At 41.9% G+C, this 14365-nt stretch overlaps 1 protein-coding gene across 2 annotated transcripts in view; it reads left to right on the top strand.

The window, feature by feature from the left end:
• oxct1a (3-oxoacid CoA transferase 1a) overlaps positions 1–14365 on the top strand; it is a 106670-nt gene that overhangs the window by 4706 nt on the left and 87599 nt on the right. Inside the window, exons 1-3 of one of the 2 annotated variants that reach the window (XM_021606528.2) lie at positions 502–649; positions 3098–3206; positions 3806–3896. In XM_021606528.2, coding sequence (XP_021462203.1) covers positions 3098–3206; positions 3806–3896 — 200 coding nt within the window. In that variant the 5' untranslated portion in view covers positions 502–649. Of the gene's footprint in view, positions 1–501; positions 650–3097; positions 3207–3805; positions 3897–14365 lie in introns of those variants that run through there. The other variant, XM_021606527.2, reaches the window with a different exon arrangement.

A 14365-nucleotide genomic window follows, 5' to 3' on the forward strand; every position in this document is an offset into this window, starting at 1 on the left:
TCACCCTTACACACTCACATGACCTTGGTTGAGAAAGGACTTAGGATTCCAATTCAATGTGACCAATTGTTTGTTTTGCCAGTGCCACTGTGTTCATTGTGTACAGTAGCTAGTTCCTATTGAAGACACTCCCCCAGCTAGACTGTATAAAGAATTGACCTCTACCGATGTAGTATAACTCAGAAGCCCAAGAATGTTTCCATTGTGTTGCAACCCAGTGCCCCCAGACCCTTTGCAAGCAATGTGCACTAAAAGGACAGCCAAAATTAGAGGCATGTAAAACTGTAGTGCAGAACAGTCTGTAAACTGAGGTGTAGTCTACCGGTAGTAGAAAATAAAGCAATGCCTACAGTTCTCCAATAAAGGTATTGTTAATCTTGTCTATGTTTGCATTTCTGTTATATAATAAGTTAATTTTTGAGTGTGTACAGCACATTACATAGCCAAGTAAAACTCAACGATGCACTTCACATCAACGGAGTTGTGTGGAGACATGAGTGGGCGGAGTGTACCTCCGACTACATCAAGTCGCTGTCAGACGATACCAGTATCAGTCGGGGGTTGTATTTGATTAAGGTTTTATTAAAAAGTATGGATTTCAGCAAACAAAGAAAGGCACACAACAACCGAGGACAAACATAAGAACACGGTAAGGGTTTAAGAAAGTATGTTTTTGAAGAATCGACTGCATAGCGACTCGAAGGAGTCGGGAGGTTCATTTCAAAAACTCTAGTCTGCTCTCAACTCTGTGGAGGAGTTGAGGTGCTTTGCTATACACTACAATGATTAGGGAATTACAGTCATTGACACAATGCCATTATTGTTCTATGCATTTTATTGTGCATCCCATTACCAATAGAAGTTAGCCTCTCAGTAATCCTATAACATGTTGTATTGTTTGTGTTTTGACCTCCTTTAGTCACATGTAATGCAGTTGCTGCTGTGTGTTATTTGTGCCACAGTACAGTGTGTGTAGACTGACCCTAATATAAGGTGTTGTAGGTTATAACAGTAAATAAAGCTAATGGTCGTTTATCTTCCTGAAAGGTTCCATCTAGGTCAGCCTGGGTATATACCCTTAAAGGCCCAATGCCACTGTTTTTTTTTGTTACCATGATAACAAATAGTTTCTCGGTAACAGTCAAGTACCTTAATGTGTTTGTTTTCAATTTTAAAGGTTCAAAAAAAAATATATATATATTTCTCAAGCAGTAATTTTATTACGACTGGGAGTGGTCTGATAGGGGTTGGAAAAACAAAATCTAGCCGTTATTGACAGGGAGGCTTGGAACTATATTTCTTGTTGGTCTATCAACTAATTTACCTCCTGGTGTATGCAATTTCACAGTATTATTCCATAGTGTGGACCTAGAAACCACAGAACACTCACGTTTTTGACTTCACTGGGCCTTTTAACACAAGATGCTGGTCCAAGGTTTACAGTCAAACCTATTTTAGAAAGTTTTTTTTCCTTCTGGGATCATATTCCTTCCACTTGATTGGCCATAATATCTAATTCCTTTTTACATGAGCTGAGGGCAAAGTCGAGCCATGTATGTCAAATGACAGAAATCCATCATACTCCTGCCCGATAGTTCAATGGATCATAGTAGCGTGGAAGGTGGGATAATGGATGTCAACTTAAGCTGGTTATTACGGACCACTAAATTAATTACATTCAGGGGGTGATTGCAGACACTTGAATAATATTTTATTTTGTACTTCAGGGACTTGAGGTTAATGTCAGAGCTAAGAAAAATAACTTCTGTATTGTCAGAGACCGTCTCAGATCCACCAGGCTTCCGATTTCCTCCAGTGAGCCTTCCATCTACAGTAGTCCGTTACGGTGGACATAATTAGTTACAGTGGAGGAGTTAATGGATGAGCGAGTGGTGGGATAATGGCTGAAAATAAAAAGCTTGATGAGGTTAAATGGCTTCCGTCTGCTCTCCACGTCTCAGCGGTAGAAATTTGCTTCATTGCAGAGTTCCCAAGATCCCACCAGTTCAAGCTTGTTGTTTCCTTGCCACATGTCCACTTTGTTTGTTGTGCCAGTGCCTTTCTTGTTAATCTTTCCTGTGCTGTAGTTGAATACATTCTTTACTATAGGCCTGGGTTTTTATCTCACTGCGGTCAATGTGAAGTGCTGATTTTATAGGGCTGATTGCCTTGTTTAGGGGGGTCAAACTCATTTTGCACCAGGGGCAGCATTCGGTCTTCTTCAACGAGGTACGAATGCGGCCCCCGGTGGAATTGATTTCCTCCCTGCCAAAATTGTCCCCAAAAATCCATCGTTCTTGGAATTTTTGATGCTCGCTTCATATAGTCAAGAAACTATATGAATGTAGGTCCATTTATAATTACTACACTGGTTGATTTGGTTTCAGTCATTTGACATTATATTGAGTTCGTGCCCCCCCCCCCCCCCGTGAGGCTAAAGTGCTCAGCTGTTTTGTAGCTGGTCTTGTAGCTACCACGTTGTAGCAGCGCGAAGCATGCACATGCACTGATACTCTGTGTGAGAGCAAAGTCTTGCATCGTGCTCATGTCAATGGCTACCTTAGAGCGGATCACTTTTGTGAAGTCGGTGACTATCGTTGGCCTTTCAAAGTGTGTTGCGTTCAGCGGATAAAAATGGTCAGACTTGCGCCACCATGCCAACTTCGTGAACTTGATGTGATCAATGGTCATGAAGTTTTGACTGCAGTCAACTGCAAGTTTCAGCAGTTGCTCTTCACCAACTTCCTCCTGGAGCCATCGCCTGCATTGTGGGAGGCTCTATTGTCAACCAATCATTTTTTTTTTTTTGTTGGCCTGGCTGTCACAGATGCACCTCCCCCGTCTTCACTCCTCAACTTTTTTTTTACAGTCGGTTGCTTTAGCCTTACCACTCAAACGCGTCCAATAGCTGCTCATAGCAACGTCATTTAGCTGAGTCTACCTTTTTACACTTTAAAGTCAATCTCAATGTGACCACCAGATTCAGTAGCTTGAAAACCTCATTAGGTTTTTTGCCCTCTGTATTATTATTTATTGTTAGTTTAAGAGTAATTCAAGAGGTTTCAGTATAGTTTGTTGTTTTATCTCACATCCCCAGATGTGTGGCTGCTCCTATTCCACCTCCAGCCAGAGAAACTCCCAGTTCTACACAGACCCCACAGACGCTGTGAAGGACATCCCCAGTGGAGCCACTATCCTAGTGGGAGGTAATATCAGGAGACCATCAGGACTTCACTGTGGGGTTTGAAAGGGCTTTTTCCTGTGATGCATTACAAATGCAGATGTCACTGTAGACTGTTTACCCCTTAACACTTCATAGATTTGAAAGAATTTGATAGGAGTGTAAGCAAAAAACATTCCACCTAGCCTATCAGAGGGCAAGGTGGGGCTATTATAATATTGTTAATACCCTTCTCTTACAGGTGTCACTGTAGACTGTTTACCCCTTAACACTTCATAGTGTTACCTGTAAGAGAAGGGTATTAACAATATTATAATAGCCCCACCTTGCCCTCTGATAGGCTTGGAATGTTTTTTGCTTACACTCCTATCAAATTCTTTCAAATCTATGAAGTGTTAAGGGGTAAACAGTCTACAGTGACAGCTGTAAGAGAAGGGTATAGATAAACTTGGATATGGGCAAATGTGTTATATGAACCAGTTCATGGCATGCTGCTTATCTTTTTCAGCAGGGGAAATTCTCACTCACACATTGCCCTGTGTCCACTTCATAGTAATGGGCCATGCTCTCCTTTTTAATAGAAATGACTGTAAACATTGATTGATTCTCTTTCTCTCTCACTAGGTTTTGGTTTGTGTGGCATCCCAGAGAACCTTATCAACAGTTTATTAAAGACTGGTGTAAAGAGCCTCACAGCCGTCAGCAACAATGCTGGGTAAGTAGTGAGTGAGTGGGGGTGGGTGTCTTCATGTGAGTTTGCTCACATGTGCAGGTTCCTGCATGCAACCCAAAACCGTGGGTGCATTCCATTGTGGTGGCCATGCTTTTGAAAGTTGTCACGACATCCTCAGCACACTCAAATCCCACTCTCTTTGTTTCAATAATAAATGGCCAAGTTGAGAAAGGACAGGATCAATTTGTTTTTGTACATTTCTGCCATGGCTGGATTGATTTTCACATCACATAATTAGTTTGTTTACATTTTAGTTTAAGTGTGGTGAAATTCTCCTCTCATTTCAGTATTGTTTATTCAGTTGAAGTCGGAGGTTTACATACACCTTAGCCAAATACATTTAAACCAAGTTTTTCACAATTCCTGACATTTAATCCTCATAAATTCCCTGTCTTTGGTCAGTTAGGATCACCACTTCATTTTAAGAATGTGAAATGTCAGAATAATAGTAGAGAGTGATTTATTTCAGCTTTGATTTATTTCATCACATTCCCAGTGGGTCAGTTTACATACAGTCGATTAGTATTTGGTAGCATTGCCTTTAAATTGTTTAACTTGGGTCAAACGTTTCGGGTAGCCTTCCACAAGCTTCCCACAATAAGTTGGGTGACTTTTGGCCCATTCCTCCTGACAGAGCTGGTGTAACTGAGTCAGGTTTGTAGGCCTCCTTGTTCGCACACGCCTTTTCAGTTCTGCTCACAAATGTTCTATAGGATTGAGTATCAGGGCTTTGTGATGGCCACTCCCATACCTTCACTTTGTTGTCCTTTTGCCACAGTTTGCCACAACTTTGTAAGTATGCTTGGGGTCATTGTCCATTTGGAATACCCATTTGTGACCAAGCTTTAACTTCCTGACCGATGTCTTGAGATGTTGCTTCAATATATCCACATTTTCATTCTTCATGGGGCCATCTATTTTGTGAAGTGCACCAGACCCAACTGCAGCAAAGCACCCCCACAACATGATGCTGACATCCCCATGCTTCACGGTTGGGATGGTGTTCTTCGGCTTGCAAGCCTCCCCCTTTGTCCTCCAAATGTAACAATGGTCATTATGGCCAAACATTTCTATTTTTGTTTCATCAGACCAGAGGACATTTCTCCAAAAGGTACTATCTTCGTCCCCATGTGCAGTTGCAAACCGTAGGCTGGCTTTTTTATGGCGATTTTGGAACAATGGCTTCTTCCTTGCTGAGCAGCCTTTCAGGGTATGTTGATATAGGACTTGTTTTACTGTGGATATAGATAATTTTGTACCTGTTTCCTCCAGCATGTTCACAAGGTCCTTTGCTGTTGTTCTGGGATTGATTTGCACTTTTCGCACCAAAGTACGTTCATCTCTAGGAGACAGAACGCGTGTCTTTCCTGAGCGGTATAACGGCTGCGTGGTCCCATGGTGTTTATACTTGCACACTATTGTTTGTACAGATGAACGTGGTACCTTCAGGCATTTGGAAATTGCTCCCAAGGATGAACCAGACTTGTGGAGGTCTACAATTTTCTTTTCTGAGGTCTTGGCTCATTTCTTTTGATTTTCCCGTGATGTCAAGCAATTAGGCACTGAGTTTGAAGGTAGGCCTTGAAATACATCCACAGGTACACTTCCAATTGACTCAAATTATGTCAATTAGCCTATCAGAAGCTTCTAAAAACATGACATACTTATCTGGAATTTTCCAAGATGTTTAAAGACACAGTCAACTTAGTGTATGTAAACTTCTGACCCACTGGAATTGTGATACAGTGAGTTAAAAGTTAAATAATCTCTGTCTGTTAACAATTGTGCATGACACAAGTAATTTTTCCAACAAAGTAGATGTCCTAACCGACTTGCCAAACCTATAGTTTAACAAAAAATGTTTTGGAGTGGTTGTAAAACAAGTTTTAATGACTCCAACCTAAGTGTATGTAAACTCCCTGACTTCAACTGTAGATTCTTGCACCAAATTACTTTTCACCTGTGTCTGACTAGTAGAATTGATTTTTCATTCACTTGAATTATCTCAACCTTGATTTGTTACTGCTGTTCGGAAATGTTTGTTTCCACTGATGCAGTGCTAGTGGAGAACCCAACTTCAGGAGAATGTGTGCATTCTCCTCTTTGCTGCGATCATGACCAGTGTTTTATAATGCCATTTAGAATATGTTTATAATGACTGAACTCCAACAGAGACCCTGTCAGGGCCAAACATTTTAAACAAGAGTTTCTCATAACAAAGCTTCCGTGTGTGGGGCCAGGGGGGTACGATAAAGTTGCCCCAAGATGCTAATCTAAGGTCAGTTTTACAATCTACACAACTTCCACACAGAGCTGGGGTCAAAGCACCTTTTCACAAGGGGTCCTGACCTTGAATGACAGTTTTGCACCCACTCCTAAACTGTCTTGATTTTCTATCGATGTAGTGTTGTCCGGCCTTTTAGGGTCAGGGGAGCTGTTTTTGCACCAGTGACCGGAGGGAGGGACTGACCACTGTGCTGAGTGGTTGGCTAGTTTCAACCCAAGCTATCAGTGAGGATGAACTAATCCGGCTAGACGTGTGGTGAACTGCAGCACCAACTCTCTAAGGATGAAGCACCGACTGGAACAAAGTGTCTGTTTGTCTTCAGAAAGCAGAGAAATGCTTCATACTTAATTCATGTTGGCCTACGACTTAACTGCTCGTGTGTAGGCTTAATGTGAAGCAGTGGGGCAGACTGAATCTAAAAGTAGTTGTGGACTTGGTGCCAGGGTTATATTCTTGTCTCTTCGCATACTCCATTTCAGTGTGTTAGTTTATAAAGAGATTACTTTTGGACCATCCCAGACATGCCACAGGAGCTGGATAAAATAATTCTGGCCATGCTGAGCTATGACGAGGACATCCACCGAAAAAACATTTCCCCTGCTGCTTGTTCTATGTGCCTCCCTCTATACTGCACCTAATCTCTTTGACAGAAACCTGAAGAACCAGTCATTTTAGACCAGGTTTCCCCAACTGGTGGCCCCCGGGTGGTTTATATTTGGCCCTATAGTTTTCTGAGCAAAAAAACATTTCATTGTTTTTAACATTTTCATTGTTTGGCATAAAAGACGGTAAAAACACCAGTAGATCAGATACAAGATTTACATTTTGGAAATCCGTTCCCAAATATTCCCACACATAATAGAGAGACACATCGTGATCATATACAAATGTAAGCAAGGTTTGAAAGGATTATGTTTTAGTCAAATATTGTATCTGTTTAGGAGTCTTGCGCTCAATTTGCGGTCTACAACATGGCTGAATCTACTTGATGATCCCTGTTTTAGAGTGAAAAGCCTTTGGGAATTTGAATGATATTAAATGTCTGGGTACAGGCCTATACCCGACCCAGATTAGACAATTTGATATGTCTACTAGTCAGACAACTGTCAGGAATCTGAGAAGGAATGTTTTTTAAAAGGCAAAATAGAAAAGAAAATGATAGCAAACATAAATTAAGAACTTGTAGTCTACTGTTCTCTGAACCCTGTGGAGTTCTTGTCCTTCAAACTCTTTCTGTCTCTGTCTGTTTCTCTTTCTTTCTCTCTGTTTATATAATATTTTCAGTATAGTTTTAGTTTTTCAAACAGATTTCTTAATTATTTTGTTTCAGTTTACAAAATAGTTTTTTCATTATTCGTTTTGGTTTCAGTTTTGGTTTACTATAATAACCTGAGGTCCATGAAGCCAAGATATGCACTTTTATCTTGCACTCAGTATATGTCTTTAGTGAACTGCTTATATGGGTCGGTCACAAGAAAGACCGGTGACACATTGCTACCTGGAATTAAAAATAATTGTTTTATTTACTGCATATCACTAATATTGGTTAATAACTGTCACTGAGAGACTATTGTGACTGCTGACCTGGCGCACTTCCCAGCCTTTTCTTTGTCAGGGCAAATGGGCACATTAGTTTTTTTATGCCCTCTTGAGGCAACTGTATAAACCGTTGTGACTGCTCTCAGCCCAGCAGCCCACCAGGCCAGTCTTTCAACTCCCAAGAACCAATGAAGTGGGCAACAAATATGCCTACACTACTTACGATATGTCAGGATTCAATATATCATAGAATGGAAGAAGGAACCCTGGCATAAACTCTCATAACTTTTTTTGTGTGGCGCAGGGATGCCTTAGACACTTGTAGTGTTATGAAAGTGCATATATGTCTATATTTGAGGTATGCAGCACTCAAATAAAGAATTGTAAATGCATTTTTTTTAGCACATTTGTGCATTTATGGTTGGTTAAGACAGGACCCACGAGTGCACTTTGATAGCCTATGTAATAACTATTCAAGATACTGGTGATTTGTTGGTTCTTTGAGGTACACTGCATTTTCAGATGACAACAAAAGTATTATTGTGAAGTTTGTTGAAGAAATCTTTTAATAATATATGAATACATTTTGCATAGCGTCACATGCAGAACGGTACATTTTCTTGTCTAAAGTATACAGTGCCTTTGGAAAGTATTTATGCCTCTTGACTTTTTCCACATTTTGTTATGTTACAGCCTTATTCTAAAATGTATTTAAATGACTAACGAATCCTCAGCAATCGGCACACAATACCCCATAATGACAAAGCGAAAACAGGTTTTTAGAAATTTTTGCAATAAAAAAATAAAAGATGCCTTGCTATGAGACTCGAAATTGAGCTCAGGTGCATCCTGTTTCCATTGATCATCCTTGAAATGTTTCTACAACTTGATTGGAGTCCACCTTGTGGGAAATTCAAACGATTGGACATGATTTGGAAAGGCACACACCTGTCTATATAAAGGTCCCACAGGTGACGGTGCGTGTCAGAGCAAAAACCAAGCCATAAGGTCGAAGCAATTGTCTGTAGAGCTCCGAGACAGGATTGTGTCGAGGCACAGATCTAGGTAAGGGTACCAAGAAATGTATGCAGCATTGAAGGCCCCCAAGAACACAAGTGGCCTCTATCATTTTTAAATGGAAGAAGTTTGGAACCACCAAGACTCATTCTAGAGCTGAGCGCCCAGCCAAACTGAGCAATCAAGGGAGAAGGACCTTAGCCAGGGAGGTGACCAAGAACTCGATGGTCACTCTGACAGAGCTCCTCTGTAGAGATCGGAGAACCTTCCAGAAGAACAACCATTTCTGCAGCACTCCACCAATCAGGCCTTTATGGTAGAGTGGCCAGACGGAAGCAAATCCTCAGTAAAAAGGCATGACAGCCTGCTTGGAGTTTGCCAAAAGGCACCCAAAGGACTCTCACCTGAATACCAAGCGTCACATCTGGAGGAAACCTGACACCATCCCTAAGGTGAAACATGGTGGTGGCAGAATCATGCTGTGGGGATGTTTTTCAGAGGCAGAGACTGGGAGACTAGTCAGGATCAAGGGAAAGATGAACGGAGAGGGATCCTTGATGAAAACCTGCTTAGGACCTCAGACTGGGGCGAAGGTTCACCTTCCAACAGGACAAAGACCCTAAGCACACAGCCAAGACAACGCAGGAGTGGCTTCTGGACAAGTCTCAATGTTCTTGAGTGGCTAAGTCAGAGCCCAGACTTGAACCCGAGATTGATCATCTCTGGAGATTCCAGAAAATGGCTGTAATTTCATGCGACGCTCCCCATCCAACCTGACAGAGCTTGAGAGGATCTGCAGAGAAGAATGAGAGAAACTCCCCAAATACAGGTGCGCCAAGCTTGTAGTGTCATACCCAAGAAGAATCACTGCCAAAGGTGCTTCAAGAAAGTTCTGAGTAAAGGGTCTGAACACTTATGTAAATGTGATGTTTAAGTTTAAAAAATGTTTTTTATACATTTGCAAAAATGTCTAAAAACCTGTTTTTGCTTTGTCATTATGGGGTTGTATGTGTGTGTGTGTGTGTGTGTGTGCATGTGTGTGGATTGATGCAGGGGGGACTATTTAATCCATTTTAGAATAAGGCTGTAACCATAAAATGTGGAAAAAGTCGAGGGGTATGAATACTTTCCGAATGCACTGTATATGATACTTATATATTTTCATCATTATTGTTTTTCTGTGTAGCCAAGCCATACTTTCACAGTGGCTATTCATATTTTACCCTAAGACTTTGAGATTCACAGACCTTTGCTGATGTGTCCATTCTCCCAAAAATGCCTGTCAATTTCAGTCACATCCCTAAGTAAGTTTTGCTGTTCCGTTACTTCAAAGTGGTATTACTTAGAATTTTGTAACTCTTTCCCTTTTGGGTTCTACAAATATACAATAACATTTTAATTTACGCTTGATAAGTCAATTCTGTGAGGAATTTGTTTCCCATTTTGTGTGCAAAAGGCACATACAGGAAAAAATGTCAGTCTCTCGATGTGCAAAACTGATAGAGACATACCCCAAGCGACTTACAGCTGTAATCGCAGCAAAAGGTGGCGCTACAAAGTATTAACTTAAGGGGGCTGAATAATTTTGCACGCCCAATTTTTCAGTTTTTGATTTGTTAAAAAAGTTTGAAATATCGAATAAATGTCGTTCCACTTCATGATTGTGTCCCACTTGTTGTTGATTCTTCACAAAAAAATACAGTTTTATATCTTTATGTTTGAAGCCTGAAATGTGGCAAAAGGTCGCAAAGTTCAAGGGAGCCGAATACTTTAGCAAGGCACTGTACATAACACTGGAATTGCCCTTTCATACACAATAAACATTTATAACAAATATAATTTCATGCTGTTATAGTAGATTGTTGCACTTTGTTAACTTTTACAGGACCTGACTGTCAGAGCTGTTAACACACACTACGGTAGTTTGACCTTGATTAATTTAGGATTACTTGCGTAACCCCGGTTCTATGAGAATATGAGGGAATATGTGTCACTTATGGGATACGCCTTTGGGCGGGTCACGAGCTCGAAGTGTCCAATCACACAGCATCTGTTGGACACGTGTTGAGTGGCGAATGATTTGAGCCCCTCTCCTCAATAAAGGGAGCCACTTGCCCGCCAACTGGTCATTCTCAAGCATGCATCACTTCCTTGTGCTTTTGTTATCAGGGAAAAGCAGTGACACATCTCACTAATAGAAACCTAAGTTCTGCTTCTAATACTTGTTTCGATGTGTCACTTATGGCATATTGCCAACTCCCGTAACGCAGACATGCTCTCCGAAGCCAGGGTTGTTCCAACAGCATCACCATTCAGAGGCTCCCAAACTAAAGACAGTATACGCCAATGAAGGTGCAGTGACGTCCAGTTGGTAAAAGGGGTGGCCCAACATGTCGCCTCACAAAGAGATGTCTTTGAACATTGACCAAAAGGTTAGCCATTGGTGGAGTGAACCTTCAGGCCCTCCGGGGGCTTTAAACCCTTGCTATTATAAGCCAATATAATAGCCTCCACTATCTCATGGGATAGCCGTTTACGAGAGAGGGGCCCATCCTTGCAGGGGGTACGAACACAAAGGGTTCGTACTCTTACGCCATGCTCTCGTTCTACCCAAGTAGATTGGCAAAGCACATACTGGACATAAACGGTGGAGGTGCCCTTCCGTAGAAGTGAAGGGTGGCGTTTGGAAAGCCACAAGCTCGAAAGCGAGACAATCGTAATTGCCGCTGATCTTAGGCATAAAGGCGGAGTTACGTAACCACGAAACCCAGGGCAAACTCTAGGCACGAATGGTGGACAGTGCATGCAGCTCAGTCATTTTGCAGATGTAATGGCAATGATCAAAGCCGTCTTGAAGGATTTATATTCAACTTGGCGCTTTCCAGCAGCTCAAAAGGTTGCTGTGAAATCACCTCAAGCACAATAGACAGGTCCCAGGATGGGGATAAAGGCTTGGAGGCTTGAAGACTGGGCGTAAGCGACGCGATCCCTTCATGAAACGACATACCAGAGATTGTTTCGCTCCTGTGTATTGTCGAAGCCTATATGACAGGCTGAGATTGTGGTTGAAAAAACCTTGACAGTTCGTTGTTTCTGGTCACACCACATCTCACAAACGCACAACATGCATCTACAGTTGAAGTCGGAAGTTTACATACATCTACATACAAGTTTACATACATCAAATACATTTAAACAAATTTTTTTTCACAATTCCTGACATTTTAATCCTAGTAAAATATCCTATTTTAGGTCAGGTAGGATCACCTGTCAGAATGATTTATTTCAGCTTTTATTTCTTTCATCACATTCCCAGTGGGTCAGAAGTTTAAATACACTCATTTAGGATTCGGTAGCATTGCCTTTAAATTGTTTAACTTGGGTCAAATGTGTCAGGTAGCCTTCCACAAGCTTCCCACAATAAGTTGGGTGAATTTTGGCCCATTCCTCCTGACAGAGCTGGTGTAACTGAGTCAGTTTTGTAGGCCTCCTTGCTCACACACGCTTTTTCAGTTCTGCCCACAAATGTTCTATGGGATTGAGGTCAGGGCTTTGTGATGGTCACTCCAATACCTTGACTTTGTTGTCCTTAAGCCAGTTTGCCACAACTTTGGAAGTATGCTTGGGGTCATTGTCCATTTGGAAGACCCATTTGCGACCAAGCTTTAACTTCCTGACTGATGTCTTGAGATGTTGTTTCAATATATCCACATAAATGTCCTTCTTATGATGCCATCTATTTTGTGAAGTGCACCAGACCCTCCTGCAGCAAAGCACCCCCACAACATGATGCTGCCACCCCCGTGCTTCACGGTTGGGATGGTGTTCTTCGGCTTGAAAGCCACCCACTTTTTCCCTCCAAACATAATGATGGCCATTATGGCCAAACAGTTCTATTTTTGTTCCATAAGATCAGAGGACATTTTTCCAAAAAGTTCAATCTTTGTCCACATGTGCAGTTGCAAACCGTAGTCTGTTTTTTTTATGGCGGTTTTGGAGCAGTGGCTTCTTCCTTGCTGAGCGGCCTTTAAGGTTATGTCGATATAGGACTCGTTTTACTTGGGATATAGATACTTTTGTACCTGTTTCCTCCAGCATCTTCACAAGTTCCTTTGCTGCTGTTCTGGGATTAATTTGCACTTTTCCCACCAAAGTCTCTAGGAGACAGAACGTGTCTCCTTCCTGAGTGGTATGATGGCTGCGTGGTCCAATGGTGTTTATACTTGCATACTATTGTTTGTACAGATGAACGTGGTACCTTCAGGCATTTGGAAATTGCTCCCAAGGATGAACCAGACGTATGGAGGCCTACAATTTGTTTTCTGAGGTCTGAGTTTGAAGGTAGGCCTTGAAATACATCCACAGGTACACCTCCAAGTGACTCAAATGATGTCAATTAGCCTATCAGAAGCTTCTAACGCCATGGCATAATTTTCTGGAATTTTACAAGCTGTTTAAAGGCACATTCAACTTAGTGTATGTAAACTTGTGAAATATTCTGCCTGTAAAGTAGATGTCCTAACCGACTAGCTAAAACTATAGTTTGTTAACAAGAAACTTGTGGAGTGGTTTGTAAAACGAGTTTTAATGACTCCAACCTAAGTGTATGTAAACTTCCGACTTCAACTGTATATAGTGAGCACGTAGAAGGGCAAGCCTATCGAATTCAGATTTACCTCCTCACAGGCCAGGTCCAGAGGGCAATGGATTCCGGGTGAAGGTGGAAAATCTCCTTGTTCACGTGGGTTAAAAGGTAGTAACGGCAGTTTCCAGGGCTCGGCGTAAAGTGAAAGAAGAATGTCCACTAGCCAGAGCTTTCATGGTCATCGAGGGGCTATCAAGGAGGTATAATCCTTGTTCACATACTCTGTCCAGAGTAGGGGAAATGAAGCATAGAGGAGGAAAAGTGTAAAGCACCACCCTTCAAGGGTGCGCCCGCACATCCAAGTCCCAGTGGTGTGTATCATGTTATAGCAAAGAACAATGCGCAGTGTGTGTCTTTGTGCAATGCGAATAGATATAAGATCTGGTTCACCATCTGGGGGTGCAGTCTCCAATCCTTGTATAGGGGATTCCCTCTGGACAACAAGTCTGCTCCCACATTCAATACGCCTGGGACATGAGTCGCGCATATTGAATATAGTTGTGCCCTGCTCCACAGAATATTCTTGACAGTTAGTCTGTGTAGATGCAAAGAGCAAGTGCCAACCGCTCCACTGTCCAGCACAGTCATATTGTCTGCCTTGACCAGGATGTGACCATTTCGACGGCAGGGTGGAAAGTGTGTCAATGCATGAAACACTATCATCAGTTTGAGGTGTCTGTTATCGAGAGGCTCTTCTAGTGACAGAGAGCCGAGAGACAGTCTGTGGACACTTTTTAAAATGTTTTTTTTACCACTTTTTCACCCTCAATTTCTTGATGTCCAAATGGTAGTTACAGTCTTGTCCCATCGCTGCAACTCTCGTATGGACTCGGGAGAGGCGAAGGTCGAGAGCCATGCGTCCTCTAAAACACGACCCCCGCCAAGCCGCACTGCTTCTTGACACAATTCTCACTTAACCCGGAGTCTGTGGACACTTATCTATTGATTGAAGTTCCATAGTGG

This window comes from Oncorhynchus mykiss, chromosome 6, assembly GCF_013265735.2.
Source record: "Oncorhynchus mykiss isolate Arlee chromosome 6, USDA_OmykA_1.1, whole genome shotgun sequence".
NCBI classification, from domain to species: Eukaryota; Metazoa; Chordata; class Actinopteri; order Salmoniformes; family Salmonidae; genus Oncorhynchus; species Oncorhynchus mykiss.